This window comes from Manduca sexta, chromosome 26, assembly GCF_014839805.1.
Source record: "Manduca sexta isolate Smith_Timp_Sample1 chromosome 26, JHU_Msex_v1.0, whole genome shotgun sequence".
NCBI classification, from domain to species: Eukaryota; Metazoa; Arthropoda; class Insecta; order Lepidoptera; family Sphingidae; genus Manduca; species Manduca sexta.
The window spans coordinates 8,388,128-8,407,524 of NC_051140.1; the positions used below are offsets into that span (position 1 = coordinate 8,388,128).

The 19,397-nt window shown below is 33.3% G+C and overlaps 2 protein-coding genes across 7 annotated transcripts in view; both read left to right on the top strand.

Moving 5' to 3' along the window:
- Nucleotides 1-783: 783 nt before the first annotated feature.
- Nucleotides 784-2,442, top strand: LOC115445667. Its single transcript, XM_030172031.2, has 3 exons — nucleotides 784-1,095; nucleotides 1,478-1,682; nucleotides 2,224-2,442. Exons 1-3 carry the CDS (start codon nucleotides 977-979, stop codon nucleotides 2,377-2,379), a joined length of 480 nt encoding a protein of 159 aa, XP_030027891.1. The 5' UTR covers nucleotides 784-976; the 3' UTR covers nucleotides 2,380-2,442.
- A 4,331-nt stretch (nucleotides 2,443-6,773) lies between these two features.
- The window catches only part of LOC115445687 (uncharacterized protein ZK1073.1), a 59,099-nt gene continuing 46,475 nt past the window's right edge, over nucleotides 6,774-19,397 (top strand). Inside the window, exons 1-2 of one of the 6 annotated variants that reach the window (XM_030172060.2) lie at nucleotides 11,409-11,562; nucleotides 13,865-14,093. In XM_030172060.2, coding sequence (XP_030027920.1) covers nucleotides 11,549-11,562; nucleotides 13,865-14,093 — 243 coding nt within the window. In that variant the 5' untranslated portion in view covers nucleotides 11,409-11,548. Of the gene's footprint in view, nucleotides 6,949-11,408; nucleotides 11,563-13,726; nucleotides 14,094-19,397 lie in introns of those variants that run through there. The other 5 variants (XM_030172061.2, XM_030172062.2, XM_030172064.2 and 2 more) reach the window with 5 other exon arrangements.

The window sequence follows — 19,397 nt, forward strand, 5'->3', positions numbered from 1 at the left end:
GTAAAGAACGTTTTTTTCATACGTAAAGTTTTTTTTTAAAAATTATATAAATTTTCCGGTAAAATTGATTTTTTATTACAAAAATAGTGGAATCTGTAACTGTTTTAAATTGTTTAAATGTTAGCTAGTGACGCTACCGAGAAAAAGAATAACTCGGCATCCAGTAGAAACGGACCCAGAATCCAAATGTAGTTTGTTAAAATGTTTGTAAGAAGTAAAGTCTGTAACAACTAATGGAATTAGATAACATTTTGCACATACAAACTGTCTTCGATTATCATAGATTACATTTTACTCTGGGAAATAGGTCCAATAGAAAATAATTAAATGTTTAACCCGTCTTTCTAAATAGATGGCGCTAGCGACGTAACGATGGTGCAATGGATCACGTGATTTAGTCCCTTTTACACAGGGAAAAGGTTTCCAAGCGGGCGAGGGCGCAAGCAATACAATGTCTTAATACTAATCTGATTTGAATGTACCCTAAGCTTAAATCTAATTTCAAGGAGCGGGATGGGATATATTATAGGTAGATACTTATATTTTTATCCTATCCCCAAGACACATCTTGCGGATATTGATAAAAGTAAGAATGGGGACAAAGCATAGGGTTTATAAAGATTTTCTGTAGGGGATGAATCTTTGCTATCAAAATATTTATATTTATATTTGACAAGAGTAACCGAGGGCCAAAGTTGTAGGTAATATACAGAGTCAAAGTATTACCTATAGGTAAGTATAACATATTAGGTTTTTATTGTTGATTATTTTTCACGACCTTGAGTTCAAATTTTATAACTGCCATATGGCGTAAAACCGTAGGCGTACCGTTATAAAACACTCGTAAATTACAGAACAGGGCGTATTGGTCGCATAAAATACCGCAGGCAAGCAATATTTCACAATGAAATTCATGTTTTTGCCATAAATAAATCGATCTTGATTTTTCATAAATCGTTATGACGAATTGTTTATTATGAAACTATCTATAGAATTATTTATTTCACTATGTTTCATAATGCGATGGGTTGGTAGTAGCCAGCAGACGTTTCTTTATGAGAGGATGCATAATTTTGGTTTAGGAAGGCGTGTTATGTAAGTGTTTTTGTTAAGATTTTTCTTTTTTATAGCACAAGGCCGGGAAAGTTAACTTCTAAGCGTTCAAGATGGTTAATGATTTGGTTAATACCTACTGTGACAAAGAAAGGGTGGGCTGAGTGCGGAACCGTTATTAACATGTGGAATGAGGATAATGTACAGGTAGAGAGAGGAGACTCTTTTTTCGTTTGCAGCAACAGCCACTAGCGAAATTTTGCAGCAAAGATTGTAGTTGACGTAGTATTTTTGAAACAAAGGAAAGTGCTTCTTAAAAGGACGCATTTTTACTTAGTCTCCTATTACCGGCAATTCGATGGCTTCGATAGCTTCGAATGATTATTATGTATAAAACAATTAAATAATTCAAACTTCCTTCCAGACCAAGATATAAGCAGTTCGAAAGCCCTTACGCCTATCCAGCGCCATTACCTTCTTCTGCCATTCCTATAATCCCTTCACCATACCGTAACCTCTACCAAGGGTCCAGAATGACGAATGACACTAGAGTCTATAGAAGAAGGTTTCACTATCAGCCGAAAGCAGTCGGCCACCGAGTATTGTCTGAGGGACTTTTTGATTGCATTGTGAGTAGGATAACTCTAGTTTAGATAAATCAATTAGTGATTGAGATTTTTAATAAGCCCGACTCAAATACATAGACTATAATTGAGACACCTATCACTCAATGGCAATATGTTGTAACTCGCCCTCATAAATTACACTGCCTTTTATTATAAGTAGGCGTGGAGAAAAATATTATTTCAGTTAGTTTTTCATTTTATTTTCTGAGTTAGCTTAAGTAAAAGTGTTTGTATAGAGACTAGCCGCCTTTAGATTACAAGATTAACCTAAAGAAACATTCGCTAATGGAAGTAATTAGGCGCATTGTCGTGGAGAGTGCAATACACGTTACGCAGCAGCAAAACGTACAATTGTTGGTCTAAGCTCGAAAGTAATCCTCTCAATAATCGTCAACCCTACAAATTATAACATATTTGATTAATTATGAAACAAATTGCTAGCTTGTGAGAAATATATAACCGCAAAGAGTTAAGACAAAAATAGTTTCATTAAAAAATTAAATCGCTTCAATTCTGAGCTTTCTAGTTGCATTTTTTATTTCAGATAACTCATCTAGCAATTGAAACGACTGACGGGATACCTATAATACTCCGTGGTGGAGCTGGCTACCGCTTCTTCAATGTTGTGATAAAGGCAAAACCTGGCGATCAATTAAAAGGGAGTGTTAGGGCGTATTGCAAGCGTAGCAACGGGACTTAGCTGGAATTAAAAACAAAGTGCAAAAACCTTTAATAAATTAATATGAAACGTTCGCAATCGTAACTTTTTTGTCTATTATTTTTTTATCTAACTTTTTGTTTGTCCTAGTTAAATAAAAACAGAAGTAAATGGACATATAATTTTCGCAACACTTACAACTCCAATATTTAGTAAACAATAAACAACGAGTAAGTAAGTGCTAAATATTTATAACAGTAATACTTATTATCAAAAGGTGACCTGGGTCGTCTCAACATGAAAACATTTATAATTACGTAGCTATTTAAAATTTGTATTGAAGTAGGTAATGTTTAATTAAGATAATGGTTTGATTTTAAGATGCAACAGTACTAGCATTGCCTGGGTTCTTTTCGTCTCAGGCGAACCTAAAGGAACCGAGCGAAAGCGAGAAAAGATTTTCACAAAACCAAATATAACAGTAAAAATACGTATATTATGATTGTTATATACCCAGTGGTAGATGAAACAAAAATAAAAGAAATAAAGGGTTTATTGTACTCATTTTGCCGCTGCCCCCCCCTTCTAAAAATGTCGCCCAGGGCGGGTCCCAATAAAACTATGTTCCTGAGTAACCAATATGCCGATTTCTTAAAAGACTCTTTGAATACTGCCTATCATCTCTAAAGGTTCATGCAAGCTGGACCACCATAATTAATAAAATAAGGTAAGGTGTTATTATATAATATCTTTATTTGCCTGAACTACGCTGAAGAATCTTTAGGAACAACATTTAAAAGGCCTTAAAAGTAAATATGTACTGAAAAAAAACCCTTGTGATTATTAAACGTCGATTTGTTAATAGGTAGACTTCTACGATAACTTGATGTAGGCTAGATAGCTGTAGACTAGGGATGGCGTACCTTTATTGATTAAGGTGTCATTATTTATAAAAGTAGAAATAACAATGTGGCTACAAGCCTACAACATGCCTTCCAGGAACAACGTTATCAAGTCGAGAGCGCATTTCTTGTGACTTTTAGGCTCCAACTAAGTACTATATTTGTTGGCACAAATTGTCAATATTATTTTGTCCCATGTATTGGTTCGTCATCCTTTCTATAGGCTTTAAAACTGGTGCTAATGTGCTACGCCAGACACCGAATGAACTAGCGTGATAACAGTAAATTGGTAGCAGTGAGTATGTTCATTGATGTAGTCGTTTCGATGGTTATATAGAATTTAAAAAAATTAACAACATAGACGTACGTGAAACGAAATAAAATGTTCTGACTCGTACAGACTTCCTTCATGAGTAAGTGGCAACAGGTGAAATTGTAAATGATAATGCGTGGGCGGGCATCGTCTACATCGCATCGTCAGCCCATAACTCTAGCCCCGTTAAGCCATCGCCGGTGTAAATCACGTTTGTTTGCTTGTCCGTTTGCTTTCTGGAACTCTTTTCCGCTTATTTGGAGAAAAAATAAAAAAAATCACTGTTAAAACTCTCTCACTCATGACTAATGCAATTTTCTACTGCGCCGTTTTTTTAGAGTGTCGGCGATATTCGGAGATCCAGTAATAACATTAAACTTGAGTCCGACTTCTGAATAAGGTATGGCACTGTATCTCTGGAGTTTTCGGTGGTCAGTATGTGATCGTTGAGGTTACATAAAAGGAGTAGCATGTAACAAAAACGTTATTGGCAGAGACCGTTCTACCAGTAAAAGTATGATTTTTTGAGACATTTTTTGTGCATAATTCTGTCAGAGCACTTTTATGTGACAGACACGTGGACAGATAACTTGATAAAGGTTGTAGGAACACGCTGGATATAGGCCGTCTGTGACAGGCCCATCAGGAAATCTTTAGGCGAGGTCTGTGTTCAGCAGTGGACTTCATGTGGCCTATGATTGGGATTATTATGAGTTTGTAGTTAATTTGTGATATTATGTATCTTAACCGCAATGATGCATAAAATTGTGATTCAAATTAAATCATTCAATAGACATTTTAAGTAAATATTCTTTATGCTCGAGACGTGTAAATATACTGACTCATAGTTTCAGGTTAATACTACCATTGGGAACTTACTGAAGACTGATTCATTAAAAGATCAAAACACATATTTCTTTTACTTTCCAGAGAACCAATTATACCCAAACATTTCCTTATAATATTATCTGGAAATAATATGAACATTTTAATGTGAACTGAATTTTAAAACGAAAACAAAGTTAGCAGGAAATGGTGAAATTGATATTTAAAAACCTAACATGAATTTCTGTATTTTACGGTGGACGAAGTGGCTAAGGGTATCCCACCAGTGCAACTTCTGTAAACTAGGATCCATAGTGGCAAGCATTATAATGAATTTTCTTCAACATTTTTGAAACGCTCAAGCCCATCATATTATTTGTCACAACGCTTAAATATTCCGAGTAAAGCCGTTGGTCCTGCGCCTGATCTCTCCCCGGTCATGTCGGATTGCCGTCTCACCGGACTATGAGAGTTGGGCAACAGAGAGTGCACCTGTGTATTGCGCACACATTTGTTTACTATAATGTCTCCTGAATACCTAGTTGATCCAGTCCTAGATTTCTAAATGGCCGTATAGGCCGCGGCCTATGGGCAGCCTCTTAGGGGCGGCAGATTTCAGAGGCCGCTCACTCCATTTAATTTATCATTCGTTTATTTAACTTTAATGCCTTCCATAATACCAACAAATGAAAAATTAAGTATAAGTATTTTATAAATCTACATACATTATACATATGTACATACATATATACATACAAACATAATCCTATCTACATGGGGTGGCGGAAATTAAGTGGCTTACACTTATAAAAAATATTAATCCGGCACTGAGTTGATCTTCGTTGAGATTGGGCGCCGTGACCAAATTTGGGTAGAAGGGATGAATACATTTCGAGTAAGTATTCCAAATGGAAAGTTCATTGGAAATGCTTCCTACCTAGAAATCGAACCTCACTATCGGCATCAAATGACACTACCAATGAGAATTTATGAGCATGTAACTCATTGAACAGTACTGTCTAAGTATAGTGAAGTACACAACGTCACACAAATGGAGCGAGTGTTATAAACAATTAAGATCATTCGGTTCCCGCGGGATTGAGGCGGTTTTAACTAACTCGATGCGTCTACGGAGTGTCCCTTTTACGTGTTTAATCAAACTTGCTATAGATTTTTAGGAGTTTCTACTTCGCTGTTACTAGGTTTACTCCAAGAACTAAGGTGACGAGACCCATGATGGCCTACCTAATTTTAAAATGTTCATAATATCATTTTCTGAAAGAATATAAACAAAAATCTTTCCAAAATAAAGCACCAACAAAAATGCGTTATATTGTGTTTTATGGTGATTTTCAAAAACATGAACATGTCAGGAATATGGGTGCTCAACTTGGCCTGTAAAATTATACGCACGTTATCAACATACTGGATTTACTTTCTTAGTATGAATATTCTTCATTGATTTTTTGTGTCTAAGAACTTGTATCGCGAGTGGAACACTTCACCTGAGTTCCGTAAATTCTTTTGAAAATATAAAAATAAGCAAAAACAATAAAATTTACCTATAAATTCATGTGAAACCGATTATGTATATGCATTAGTTAAAATAATACAATTCTTAAATTTTAAAAAGGTTACTTCATGGAAATAATAACTTGGCCAGTGTCACGACGCACTACATAAAAAGAAACAATATTTTCAAAATGACAGTGGTGGCCTTTGGAACTAGTTGGAGATGCAAATTCGATTCTAAATTTAAGTAGAATCTTTGTAAGCTGGGCTCTCACAGGAACCGGGCTATGTTAGGTCACACCAAAGAGAATATAATCACTACGCTTTAGGTCACACCACTTTAGCTAGTTTTTCTTACTTTAGCTCTTTTTGTCTGGAGAAATTAAACAATCGAAAGAAAATTCTTTCGAATGTTTCTAACGCGCCAATATTTTGGATAAGGATACCATAAATTATATGAACGTATGTATTTAATATTCGTTTCGAAAATTTGGTACCTATACATCTTTATTATTTATCTGCGTAGGCTATGCTATTTTATAGTTATAATTATTTACTGGTTAAAGAGAATCTGTTGCGGTGGAGCAGCATGCTAATGGTCCTAACTACTCAATAAACAGCATAACATTATCCGACGATTTTGAATAACGCACCTCATAAGTAAATTATAGGAGATATAAGTTACATACAAACAATTTATTGGTGTGTAAAATTTCGGTGGCAAAAACAATAGACAGATACTGGCGAGCCCTGATTCATAATAAATTTAAAGTCACCTTTAAACGTAATGCATATTGATAAATATTTAAAATTATACAATAAAACAATTACGATAACTTACAACACACTGTACAACTGCATTGAATCTCAATGTGTTTTATTAAGATCAAACCGATTGTAAGAGACAGAACGGGCGCGACGTTCCGACACAATTTTTATCATCGTACCCTCAAAATGATGTAAAAACATTTAGTTTAGTATCATTGTTATTGTGCGTTTAATATGTACCTGTGTGGAATTAGTGGTTTTTTTAAGAGACGGCGGCCTGACATCCAAAGGGTAAGTACACTAATATTTTAATTTACCTATAAATTAAAGGGAAAAGTTATTTTTTTTTGAGTGTTTACTATAAGGTTTAAAATCAAAACAGTCTTATGAATCCTATCGTAAGGGCCACATAGATGTTCCACATTCATACTATTGCATGACGGTTTTGAACTACAGTCATCTTCCTGTGAAAACATTTGTATTCGTCTGTTCTACAAAAAAAAAAAATGGTGATACGTGCTACAAGAGTGACGATAGTGAAATTAGTGATGCGTATTCCTGTAGGTTTGATAATATAGATATAAGCAATCCGAAAAATCTGTTCAATGATATGTTGTGTATGTATGATAGACACTTAAAAGTACTCTTTACAGTTTTCCTTAACAGGAACAGTTTCAATGCCTTCATTCTTAGTAATTCTAACGCTTGGATCTATAGCATGATTACGTCAATAACTACTAACTCCGGCCGCGGACATATATAATGGTTTTAAGGCTGCAGTCCAGGGTCCCGTAGATTTATAGGGCCCTCTTACGTCAATAATATTTCAATTTAAAGAAAGTTTATAAGACTTTAGTATAAATAGTTAACCTACACTGTTAATTTCTTTTGCAATAACTTCTTATATTGTTTATGTGTCTCTGTCATATTAGATAAATAATATATTTTACTTTACTCTTTTTTCTTCCATACTCTGTACTTACATCGTTATTGAAAACCGTTTTTGACAAGATGGCAGTAAAACTAGAATTCGCCTCGTCCCAACTCTCGGTCCGCACATGATTTTAAAGTTGATACACAAACCCAGCAATTAACTAATAGTAGGCATATCGAATACTTTTATGTTAGCTTTAGCCTATAGGTAAGTAATTAATAATTATACCATATTTGAATCGGGTTTTTATTTTACCTGGTCACGAACAACATTAGTAGGTAATTTTAGTAAGAACTTAACTAGTAGCCCTCCTTCAGATAGAATATGCTACATCAGAGTAGCATCGCTATCTTAAAGAAACCCCACATGTAGTGACAGATTGGTTCTAGTACTGCGTTTCGTAGTGAGATATTAAGAAACCGAATGTCCTGAATTCTTTCCCTCCACGATTTCTATTTCTCTCCTTTGAAACCGGTATGAGTTACACGATTTTTTGGTTACGTAATTTGCAAACACTGGACATCAATTAAATTAGATAGCCCACCTCCTCTCTCGCCAGCTTGTGCTGTTAAAAAGTATTATACAGACGGGTACCTATGTAATTTACAGCGTGTTAATAGGTATTACTGATGTAGACTACATTACGTACATAATGTGTATCCAGTGTTTTTAGTTTAGTCGCTTTTGTTCATGCGTATTTGCAAAGCGTAGGTCGATAGTTAAATAATAAACAAAACTTTAAGCCATTAGACAAGCGTTATTATTTCAAGATTGTTTCTAGTCGGGTTCCGACTGTATAGTTGAAGTTATTTAATAAACGTGAGCGAATTTATGATGCTTTTTCCAGGAGAAATAAGATCCAAATAGTCTTTAGGCATAATCAATTAAGTATTCATAGACCGTAGACATGAAGCCGGAAGGCTTGAAGGCTTTCAATCAACGTTTACAATTGTATTCCTACAATTGTAAACGTTGATTGAAAGAATTAAAACATTTCCATTTTTTTTATTTCAGCGTTATCGATTTTTGAAAAGCATCTTATGTATAGTCCTAATTTTCATCTGGTAATGTACACTAGGAAAGAATATCTTGTTTACATTTTCTATGAAATTGCAATTGTCTATGTATTTTTGGTTTATGTCCTTATTATTTTAAAATTTAATACTTTATTTTACTAAATTTAAATAAAAATTAACAGTTGCAAAAATCACGAGATCAGCCTATTGTGTTATTATAAACTGGCTTACAATCATAATTTAGAATACACTTTTTTACCACGTTCTCCAATATGGAGTCATAATAATCGTTGCTTATATTAATTACATACATACATCATTTTAATTACACCTCTAACAACAGAGAATCAAACGAAAATCTCCACACGATACTGTAGAACAAAACTACTATTTATAAATTCACAAAATTAAATCAAAAGGTCACGATTTATTTTGTTTGATGTACGCACACGGCGCGTCGCAACCGCGTCGCCTTTGATACAAATGACGTTGTTTTTAGACTACAAAAAACATATCACGGTGTATAAAACGGTGTCAACAAACTGCTTGAACGGGAGTCAGGCATGCGTTCATACAGGTGATAATATTATGTAGACAAGATTTTGGTATAAAATTGGTTTGTGAAAGTCTACTGATGTCTAGTAGAAATGTTTGCGCATTTGGTCTACATGGGGTTTGAAGCCATTGGTGATTGGTTACTGGCCACTGAGTATATAAATATTATTGGAGGTCAGGGTTTATCAGGTTTTATATTGTCTGTACGTTCTAGATTTTTTCTTTCTCATTCGGCCCAGCAACGTTGCTAACGTCTTTTTTCTTCAAATAGAATCAACATGACCTTAATCACGTCCACTGTAAATCTGTATTAGAGGAGAAATAGGAGTTGTGTCGCATTGTATCTGATTAAGGCAGCGCTAGGCGGAACGTTTTAAACAGTTTTGTATTTAATGTTTATTTCTGATTTTAACTCATATTTATAAATGTTCAAGGCACCTCAAGTCCTTCCTTCTACTTTAAAATTATTTACTAATTCAACGAGACAAGAAATATCACCTCGAAATATTTTACCGTTTATTAAACTATTGAAATGTGTAATTTGTCTTTCCGACATCTGTTTACCACAATCATAGTGTGTCTGCTATTTTACTCTTGTCTGTCTGTACCCAGAGCTTTAATCAAAATGTTATAAATATTTACTAACTCCTACTATACAATAAATGTATACAGAATAAAATAAAATCTTTGATTAACATAAAATTTCTTATGTTTACGCAAATGTTAGACATTGAAATAAAACTATTTTATCGCGGTTTTTTATACATATATTGTAATTTTCTCCCGACATATCGAAGGCTGCAGCCTTCATAGTCACGGGGGACTGAGGTGTTGGTCGCCCGATAAGTCAAAGTTACAATATCTACCTACATTTACAATTATACAAAATTTTAAAAAAAATCATCTGTTGACGATCCGATCTACGCAGCATGAGCTCACAGTGTCTTGAAGTCTGGCAGTCAGTCTATTGGGTTCCAATTTAATTAAATCACTAATCATGTCATTACACTGCGTTCGTTATCCTGAGATAATGTTTGATTAAAGATTTCTCATAAGCCCCGGTAATTGCTATGCTACCATTTTCTTTTCATTTCTTTGTGTCGAGACAAGCTTTCTCTTCGCCTGATGGTAAGCGATACGACCACCCATAATCAGTAGAAACACCATCCAACACCATGATTTATAAAGTATTGTTTGATATTATATTAGAGACCTAACACCAGTATACATATATAGCTACAATTTCTTTCCAACGATTCGTTTTATCATAGGCTAAGTGCGTTCTTATGCAGCTATGAAGATAATATAGATGTAAAGGTGTGAAATAAAAGGGACGTGCGGACCATAGCCCTGTAGTACAGAGACTGGTGGCTGTCAGCTTCTTTGTCTCTTTTCACAGAACGGTCACTTTTGTGTGGATATACCATAGAATTGAGAAAGTTGAAGGTTTTACGGCTTTCAGTCTATTTTCAAGCTTATTATAGATTAAAATACATTAAAATTTTAAGATCGTGGTGTCATTAGATAAAGGCAGACATGTTAAAATAAAAAAAAAAACACTTTTCATATAAAGCTTAAACATTTCTAATAATGTGTTTTTAGAAATAATGTTTAGTTACATAAATTCACTGCCCTTCTAAGATTAGCCATAGTGGTTACAGATTTATGATTAGAGTAGAACATTATTTCATTCAACGACTTGTGTATTGAGGTATATACTATATACGCTGGTCTGCAGTTATCCCGTTGTCCGGGATTGTGAACGTTTATTAAAAGTGGTTAGTAAACAATCTTATACTAACAAAACATTTTTAGTACATACTTATATTAAGTTTACTATGAAGGAAAAAAAGACGCAATAAAATATTAGAACATTGTCGTAAGCTTCTGAAAAACAGCCGTTATAAAAAAATCATATTTTAATCTAGAATAATTATGTTGGTGCGTCTTCCTAATGAGTCTTTAGTGTTGACTGTCATTTATTTACGCAATTTAGATTTCATTGTCTTTATATCACGTGGATTTGTAGTTCTAATATACACAATTCAGCCTAATTGCGTCACTGCTTGAAAGTTCAGACAGGTCGTACCAACCCGTCCGCGCCCGTAGCGTTCGGGGGCTCGACCAACCCTCAATCCAAGCTCCCGCGCTCACTCGCACCTCCTTCGATCCAATTTTAAATGTCAGATAGATAATTATTGTGCAACGTTCTGGCGACCGATCAACTCTCTGCCTTCAGTAGACCTGTGTGTCCAGAGTTCAGTTCTCGATTCTTGCGTGAGTCGGCGCGCGCGTTCTCACACACGAAAATTACCTCTCGAAATAAACACTAAAGTGCCTGTGACAATATGTTAAAATAGTTTCGCTGTTATTGTGAACTTGAATAATGGAGAGGCGAAGGTGATGGGTGTTTTCAAAATTTTTGGCGTAAACATTGGCATAACTGCAGTGCTTAGGCGATTTTGTAAATATGCATGAGAATAATCCGTAGATAATTTTTTGTGCTAATTTTTAATAACGAAATAATAGGTTTAAAATAAAATATAGACCTTGTAAAATAATATTATAAATGTTTTAATCAATTGAAGTGTAATAATATTGTAAAAAGTTGGAAATGAAACATTACCTATAGTTATTAGTTGTCTTTCATAAATCACCTTGATGGTTAACCATTTAGAATAGTCACGTAACTTTATACAAGAAAAAAACAAAGTAATTTAAATAATAATAAAAATTCCTAATGTCTGACAGTGACGAAGGGCTTCACATCTGTGTATTATATAAATGACCACTTGTATTTTGGGTATAATACATTATTTTGACTATCAATGAATTAAGTACTGCTTCGGGATAATAATATTATCTAAGAATATCAACCTTTGTATACAAAATGTCAAACTTATCTACAGGTTGTTCACGTATTATAGCGCAATACTAAAAGTAGTTATTATTTAATTTATCTACATTGTTTTTGAACTGTCTAGCAGAGCGAAGAGATACATAATGATTGATGTAAGCGACTGTATTTTGTTTTAAATGACGTTTTATTTTATGTTTGCTTACTGATGCTAATATTAGTTTATGTTTGATTAGTAATACGAACTACAGATGATATTATTGATTTTAAAGATTATAATATAAAAAGAAAGGTATAATAGTTGTGACTGATTTCCTTATCATGTATGGGAATTACTTATATTTCTATATCGATTAACAAGAATGAATCTAATTATAATTAGCGAGTGTTATCAAAAACAACTAACAGAAAGTAACGAACTCTCAGTGTTCGGAATCGCTGTGTAGGAGTTATATGTATCAAAAAATGTGGATTTAGGGTCAACAAAAACAACGGACAAAACATCGTCTGTAACATTTTGCCAAAATTAATTATTTCTATAGAATTTTTTAAATTATTGTCGCAACTTGGAAAATAATAATATACCAAAAAGCTAGTCCTATATTTTAAGCGTTTCTACGTGTAAATTCAGAATGTAGACTTACATACTTTGCCAGTTGCGAAATCCTAAAATGAAAGTCAATATAAAAACAAAATAGGTACATATTCAAATTATAGATTTAATGGTTTACCAGTAGCAAAGACCTAAAATCGATTAGAAAAAATCATAGTAATCTAATTAACCTTAGAAGTTCTACGCGTCATAGGGCAATATAGGTACATAATCAATGGTTATTGTCCGTAGTTGTCCTTTATCAACTTGCTTTTGTTAGTTCGTTGATTAGATACACCCTATTTTCTTTAGAATTGATGATGAAAATCTAATAAGTGCCTTTATCTAACTTTGTTAATTAACTGAAACCGAGTTAACTGACTGACCTAATATTAAATAAAAAATATTTTAACATTTAAAAACAGTTCTGCATTGCTTTATTATTATCAAATTTTTAATATTGCTAACTCAGTTTCGTATCAAAATACTGAATCGATACATATTACATTTAACGTTTATTTTATATGAAACCTAAGTATATAATTTAAGGAAAATGAGTGAAAGACAACGGCAAGACAATTTTAACAATCGTCAATTTTATAAACTGTTAAGTATATTATTTCTCGTCAACGAAAAAAGCGTTTGTGCGACGTCTAAATGATTGGCAGCGAAAGCCAATTTTGTTCGTAACTTCCTAACAACATAAGTGAGCGATAGGAAAGGGGGTTTAAATCTTTTGGGTCCAAGGCTAAAATTATATTATTCGAATCATTAACATCGAACGCTCTAAACTGTAGTATAAAGATAATAAACAATGTTCAGATCTGCTAATTATATTAGAATAATATTATTATACATAAAATACTATTTTCCTTTCCCTATATAGGGTATATTCATTAGTCATAATACTATCATGTTGTAAATATAACTCATATAGGATTTTAAAGCACATTATATAAATAGGTTTTTGAGAAGATAATTTTTAGCGGTTTATCACGATTTCGGACCATACCTAAGAGACGGGCTTAGCCCGAAAATCTCAGTTTCAAGATTTTGATATACTGCTAAAATAATTACATATATAATATAAGAAATAATTTTACTATGATACACAGTGATCAATAGAAAGTTCTTAAATTACAATAAACCTAGAAAGAAAATTCAATAGATATTCGATTCGAGATTATTATCTGACATCAAGATTTTGATACGAAACTCACTTACTGACAACTAACTATCGAACTTGCGTAAAGATCAGCGGGTGAGCAATTGATAAAAATGTTCCGCCCATCGTTGTTCCGGGGCTTGAGCCTGGATGACTCTCACTCCGGCTATGAACTCGATAGGAGTCGTCGTGCGTCGCTCTCCGCCGAGCAGCGGAGGAAGCTCAGCATGCTCAGGACCTCAAGCATACCCTCGCCGCTGACTCCGGTGAGCCACATTTACCATTTGGTACCCTGCCCAAGAAAATGCTGCCACCAGGTACATACCCGTTGTTGAGCTTTGTGCTAACTGTGTGTCTTCTTAATACATCATTTGCCATTTTTCTGATTATATCATAATCTTGTCCTTGGATTTCCCTGAATTTAAGGTTTGTTGGTAAATTTCAGTATATTATAACAATAAGCTGTGGGTACATGAGTCCTCATTAAAAATCGTCCACAAATTTGAAATACCAATTTGGATTTGACGTCAGTGCCTCTTCACGCATTAAATACTTACAAGTGTGAGCAGACGATTCAAGATAAGAAAGTTTATACAAATTCTTTTAGTCAAAATTATTACGTATTTCGCGCCTTTTTACCATAAATATAATAAGTATTATACATTTCAATATGAGGAGACACGAGTACTTATTAGAAGAAGTGTATAGACTCAATGATCAATTTTTATGGTACACTGAATAAATAGTTGCATGTCGAATGGATCCATTCTGGACAAGTGTCGAAAGAACAATCCGAAAAAGATAGAAAACAAATAAATATCGTTCACGTCTAAACTAAATATTAAATAACAAACACATTTCAAATCGAGAACAATGCAGTCTCGAAAATCTCATTCAACAATAATAATGACAACCATTTTCAACACGATTCGACGAATACATGATCGTTCGTTTGTAAACACGATATAAATATAAGACCGCTACAAACTTTCAGTTTTAATGGTTCTAAATCACATAAACTTGACGCACTTTAACACCCTGAAATGTCAGTCAAGTCTGTGGACTGATGGGCTGTCAAAGTCTTAGTGTAAAATCAATTTCATCAAGCAATCAAATTGGTTAATATTTTTTATTTCATCATCAGTTATTATTGTTGCAGGCCATTGCTTGACGTGCAAGGTCTTCCCTAATATCAAGTACTAGCTTTTGCCCGCGACTGGCCGCGTTATAACGTTTTTCCGGGATAAATATTTACCCGGGATAAAAAGTAGCATATAGCACTCAGGTGTAATGTAGCTTCCTATTGGTGAAAGAATTTTCTAAATCGGTTTAGTAGTTCCAGAGATTAGTCTCTAAAAACAAACACAGTTACAATCTTTTTTTCTTTATAATATTAGTATAGATGTATATGGAATACAAGTTTAAATCAAATTTAATAATAATAATAAGTACATGGTACGTGTACTCAAATTCTTTCCAATTTTCTGTCATAATGATAATTCGTTAGGGTTTTATTAGCCTGTTTTCGAAGACCACAGAGATTCAATATGCGGAGTTTTCTTCGATATTCTACGCTACTTATAATCATATTTATTAATTATTACAAATTCGTTTATCCATCATGTAAATAATTTAACTTCAAATAACAAGTCGGTAGTTACAATAAATAGAAAAAACATTTATTAATAATATTAATGACATGCACATTTTCGATCGGCAGTATATATTAACTAGAGCAGCGTCCGATTAAATCCAGAAGTTTTGTGGTAACACAACAGCCTAAAAACATCAATCAAACAAAAGATCGACATATTAACATCGGCATAACCTAAATAATTACGTGCAGACTAAATATTGGCCGGTTCTATATCAAGCCGCTGCACCTGTGTTGAACAATACGTTAGGGTCGCATGGCATCATGCCATCGCACTTATAACATTTGCATTGATAGAACAAGGCTCACCAGTATTGAATCTGACATATTGTTATTGTAAGGTCGTAGATGTACTTGGTTTCAATCTCTTTATGTATACTTAACCGATATTCAAGAAAATATACCACCTTATTAATGAAAGTAACTTAATTTTTTTTATTAATAAATTTATTTAAACTATAGTAAATAGAAAAAGATTCGTAAAAATATCCTCGAGCAATCAAATATTATGAAAAATATTGCGTAATCTTAAATAATTGAAATTCCTAATAGCAATGTACTTAACTGCGTTATTACTTATTTATAGTCGACATAAATCTTAACATCCATGGCTACTTAAACGATTACATTCAATTTGTTCCACGTTGTTATACTTTTTTAATATGCCATTAAAAGTCACAGTTTATCGTTAGCACCGGAAAGATTAATTATTTGATAAATAACGTTGGTTGTTTTGCAACAAAAAATAAACATTATTTGGTCTCCATAATATTCGAAATATTAACTTGCTGGACTATAAGATAATAGTTTATTTAACTGAATTTTCATAGGATTATTTATTTCAGTTAAGTATATAATCGACTAATGTTGTTTGTCACTGCGCCTTTATGAAAGGCGTTTACCGCTACAAAATATCCTAAAACCATGCCATAATATTCTATTATTACCCGAGGGAGCAAATTACCAGGATAAAAATTTGCCTATATTTTGGTCTAGAATATCGTCTACTCGATAATTTAATAGATATCCGTATATCTGTTTCTGCATTCATGAAAGCATTTCCACATACTTTCGCATTTATAATATTATTAAGAACTAAGTTTACAGAAATTTAATTAGTTTGATTTGTTATATTTAGTTGAATACTAAGCGACAAAACATAATTGAATTACGCGACACAATTCCATTTTTATGTATATTTCGTAGCTATTTTAGTTTTTAACGAGACGTATTTAGTCCGCTCCAATTGTGGCGACAACAAAGCGATATAATCTGTTGTAAACAACTGTTATTAATGTTTACATAGCTCGCATATTATAAGTTTCTTTGTTATGTTACTATAATATAGTACTTTGAAGTGAAAGCAGCTGTTGTATATGAGATCAAAGTCATTGTCTAAGATTATAAAGAATTTTTTCTTGGCTTTGGGTATTTTATAGCTTTTAATTAATATTTTTCGCAGGACGATGATGCCAAATTACTATTTATAGTAAACATACATATAGGTTATTTTTGATTGACAGATGGATAGCATAATCAAGCATGCCTATATTGCTATGGGCAAAAAAGTTTTCATAGAATTGGAAATTAACAATAAATCATTAGTCTGCTTACACAGGGTCATTTATAATTTCCATTATTAATTGAACCCATATTCGTCTTTACCTCTTTTAACATTGTGTCAAAAATTATCCATAAATAACAAATATTTTCGCTAAAAAACCCAGTTTTAGTTTTGTGTTTTTTTTTTATATATTAAGTATAATATAGCGCGAATATAATGTGTGAAAGTGTATTTCTGAGTTTTCAGTCAGAAATACTCTTTCACACTCAAGAAGTTATTCTCTTCGTGTAGTAGTAGTGGACTTAGGGCATGTCAAATTGAATCTGCATTTACTAATATTTATTTGTTCAAAACTTAGACTTTTTTATTTTACATCTGTGGTTATAATCATTTATGATAAAGTTTATCAAGTGGTATCAAGAAGAGTATAATATGATAGATTTAGAAGATGAGAGAAGTATAATATGGTTTCATTTATTAACGCAATGTCAAAATGACCCAGTATAACAGCTATGTTTGTTAAAGGAAAATGTTGATGAGACTAGCAAACGGAGTTGCAAATTTGTATTTTGTAAAGTGTAATGGCATCAGTATATTCCAAAACAGCGCAATCGCACAAAAACAATACACTTAAACCACTTCAAAATTCAGCCACTAATATTGTAATTTGCGTCAGTGTGATATGATAATTTAGAGAAATAACTGCGGTGGCACGATCGCCCTGCCCACGCGCCGCCGCTAATATAACTACTGGTGAATGACACGGCTTTACGCTCTCTTAATGGCTTTTTGTATTAGTCCGTTAATTTTTGAACGATTTCTTGAAAGCCGCATTTTTTAATCGTCAGCCTTGGTCGACCCAGTGCTGTCTTTTTAATTGCTTGCTTCGTTGTAGTATCATATTGAACTTTGATAAAATATAACAAAAATTTTCGCTTATGTTCCATCCCGTGATCTGATAGGGGTGATTCAATCGCCATATCAGGCACAAATACTTACCAGACTGGTTTATTAGAGCAGGAAAACTCAACATAATTTTTCCCGACCGGGACCACAGAGTGTTGTCATACCGTGTGGCGTGCACGCCATACATCTACGCCACCGAGGCTATAGGTCGCTGCTAAAATATTCGTAAATTAGTATAAATAAAACGCATTTGATCGCATGCACCGCAAGTGATACTCGCAGATAAACAAATGACGTCGACACACTTGTATCAGTAAGCTACGTAGTATTATTTTGCATCCTATGGTATTCGTATTTACTTCATTTTCTGGCGATTAAAAAAGGTGAAATTCATATTCAAAAGAAATAGAAACAAGAACCTAAATAGAACGAAAAGAGGTAGATTTAGAAATTTAGTTTTGCGTTCGCTTTTTTTTTAAATTGAGTTTTCGATAGTAGCTAGCTATATGATACTTATTTGGATCAAACGAAAATCTATGCATTCTAATCATCTCCTTGATCATATTGATTGATTATTATTTAATGAAACTCTTTTCAAGGGCACACAAAATCCCTGTGTTTTCATCCAAAATCGACTTCCACAAAGTCGTCACCTTGTCTGGCCGAAAAACATTTTACGAAATTAGATGCTTTAGTACAGACGGTGTTTATCACAGTTTGAAGATTTATGCGCAGTGTCATCGTATTTGATTCATCGTTTAGAAAAATAATTTTATCGAATATTTAGTGGAAAAAAATAAAATTTATTTATATAAGGTGGTTATAGGATTCAAAGATCTGCAATTTTTGGTGTGTACAACTTCCATGACATAGGACGATTGATTTAACTGTAGCAATAAAACATAATTTAAGATGTATCTGGAATAATCTAGATACAAATTACAAGGAATTATTTCCAATTTTGCCTAAAAATCTTAATGGCTTTCTTGTTTATTTCTAATACAATGGGATATAGGTTTCACCAATTAGATATAAATATTATCTTGTTTATAATTCGAATCAAATTTAATCAGTATATTATACATCAGTGGCAAAGCGTCCATATAAACCTATCCCTACCAGTTTCCCTTTTAGGCTGTAGAGTTGACTGTGTATTTGATGTAATGTATGGGAGTCGCAACTCTAGCTATAATGAAACTCCAAAGATGGCACTGTATATATTGTATATTTCAAAACTCCAGAGTACGTTTAATACACAGAGGCGTACTTAGATGGTAATAGTAACAAATCGTAAGACGTACTAATTAAACAAAGACGCGCGTTGCTTTTATACGGGAGGTATGGTGTGACACAGCGTTCTCGCACAACTACGCACGTGCACTTACATAGCTGCGCAAGTGTGTGTGTCCCAACACCATTCCCCCTTTACAAAAAATAACGCAACGCATAAAATCAATTTTATAAAAGAAGTAACTACACATAAGTACAATAAAAACA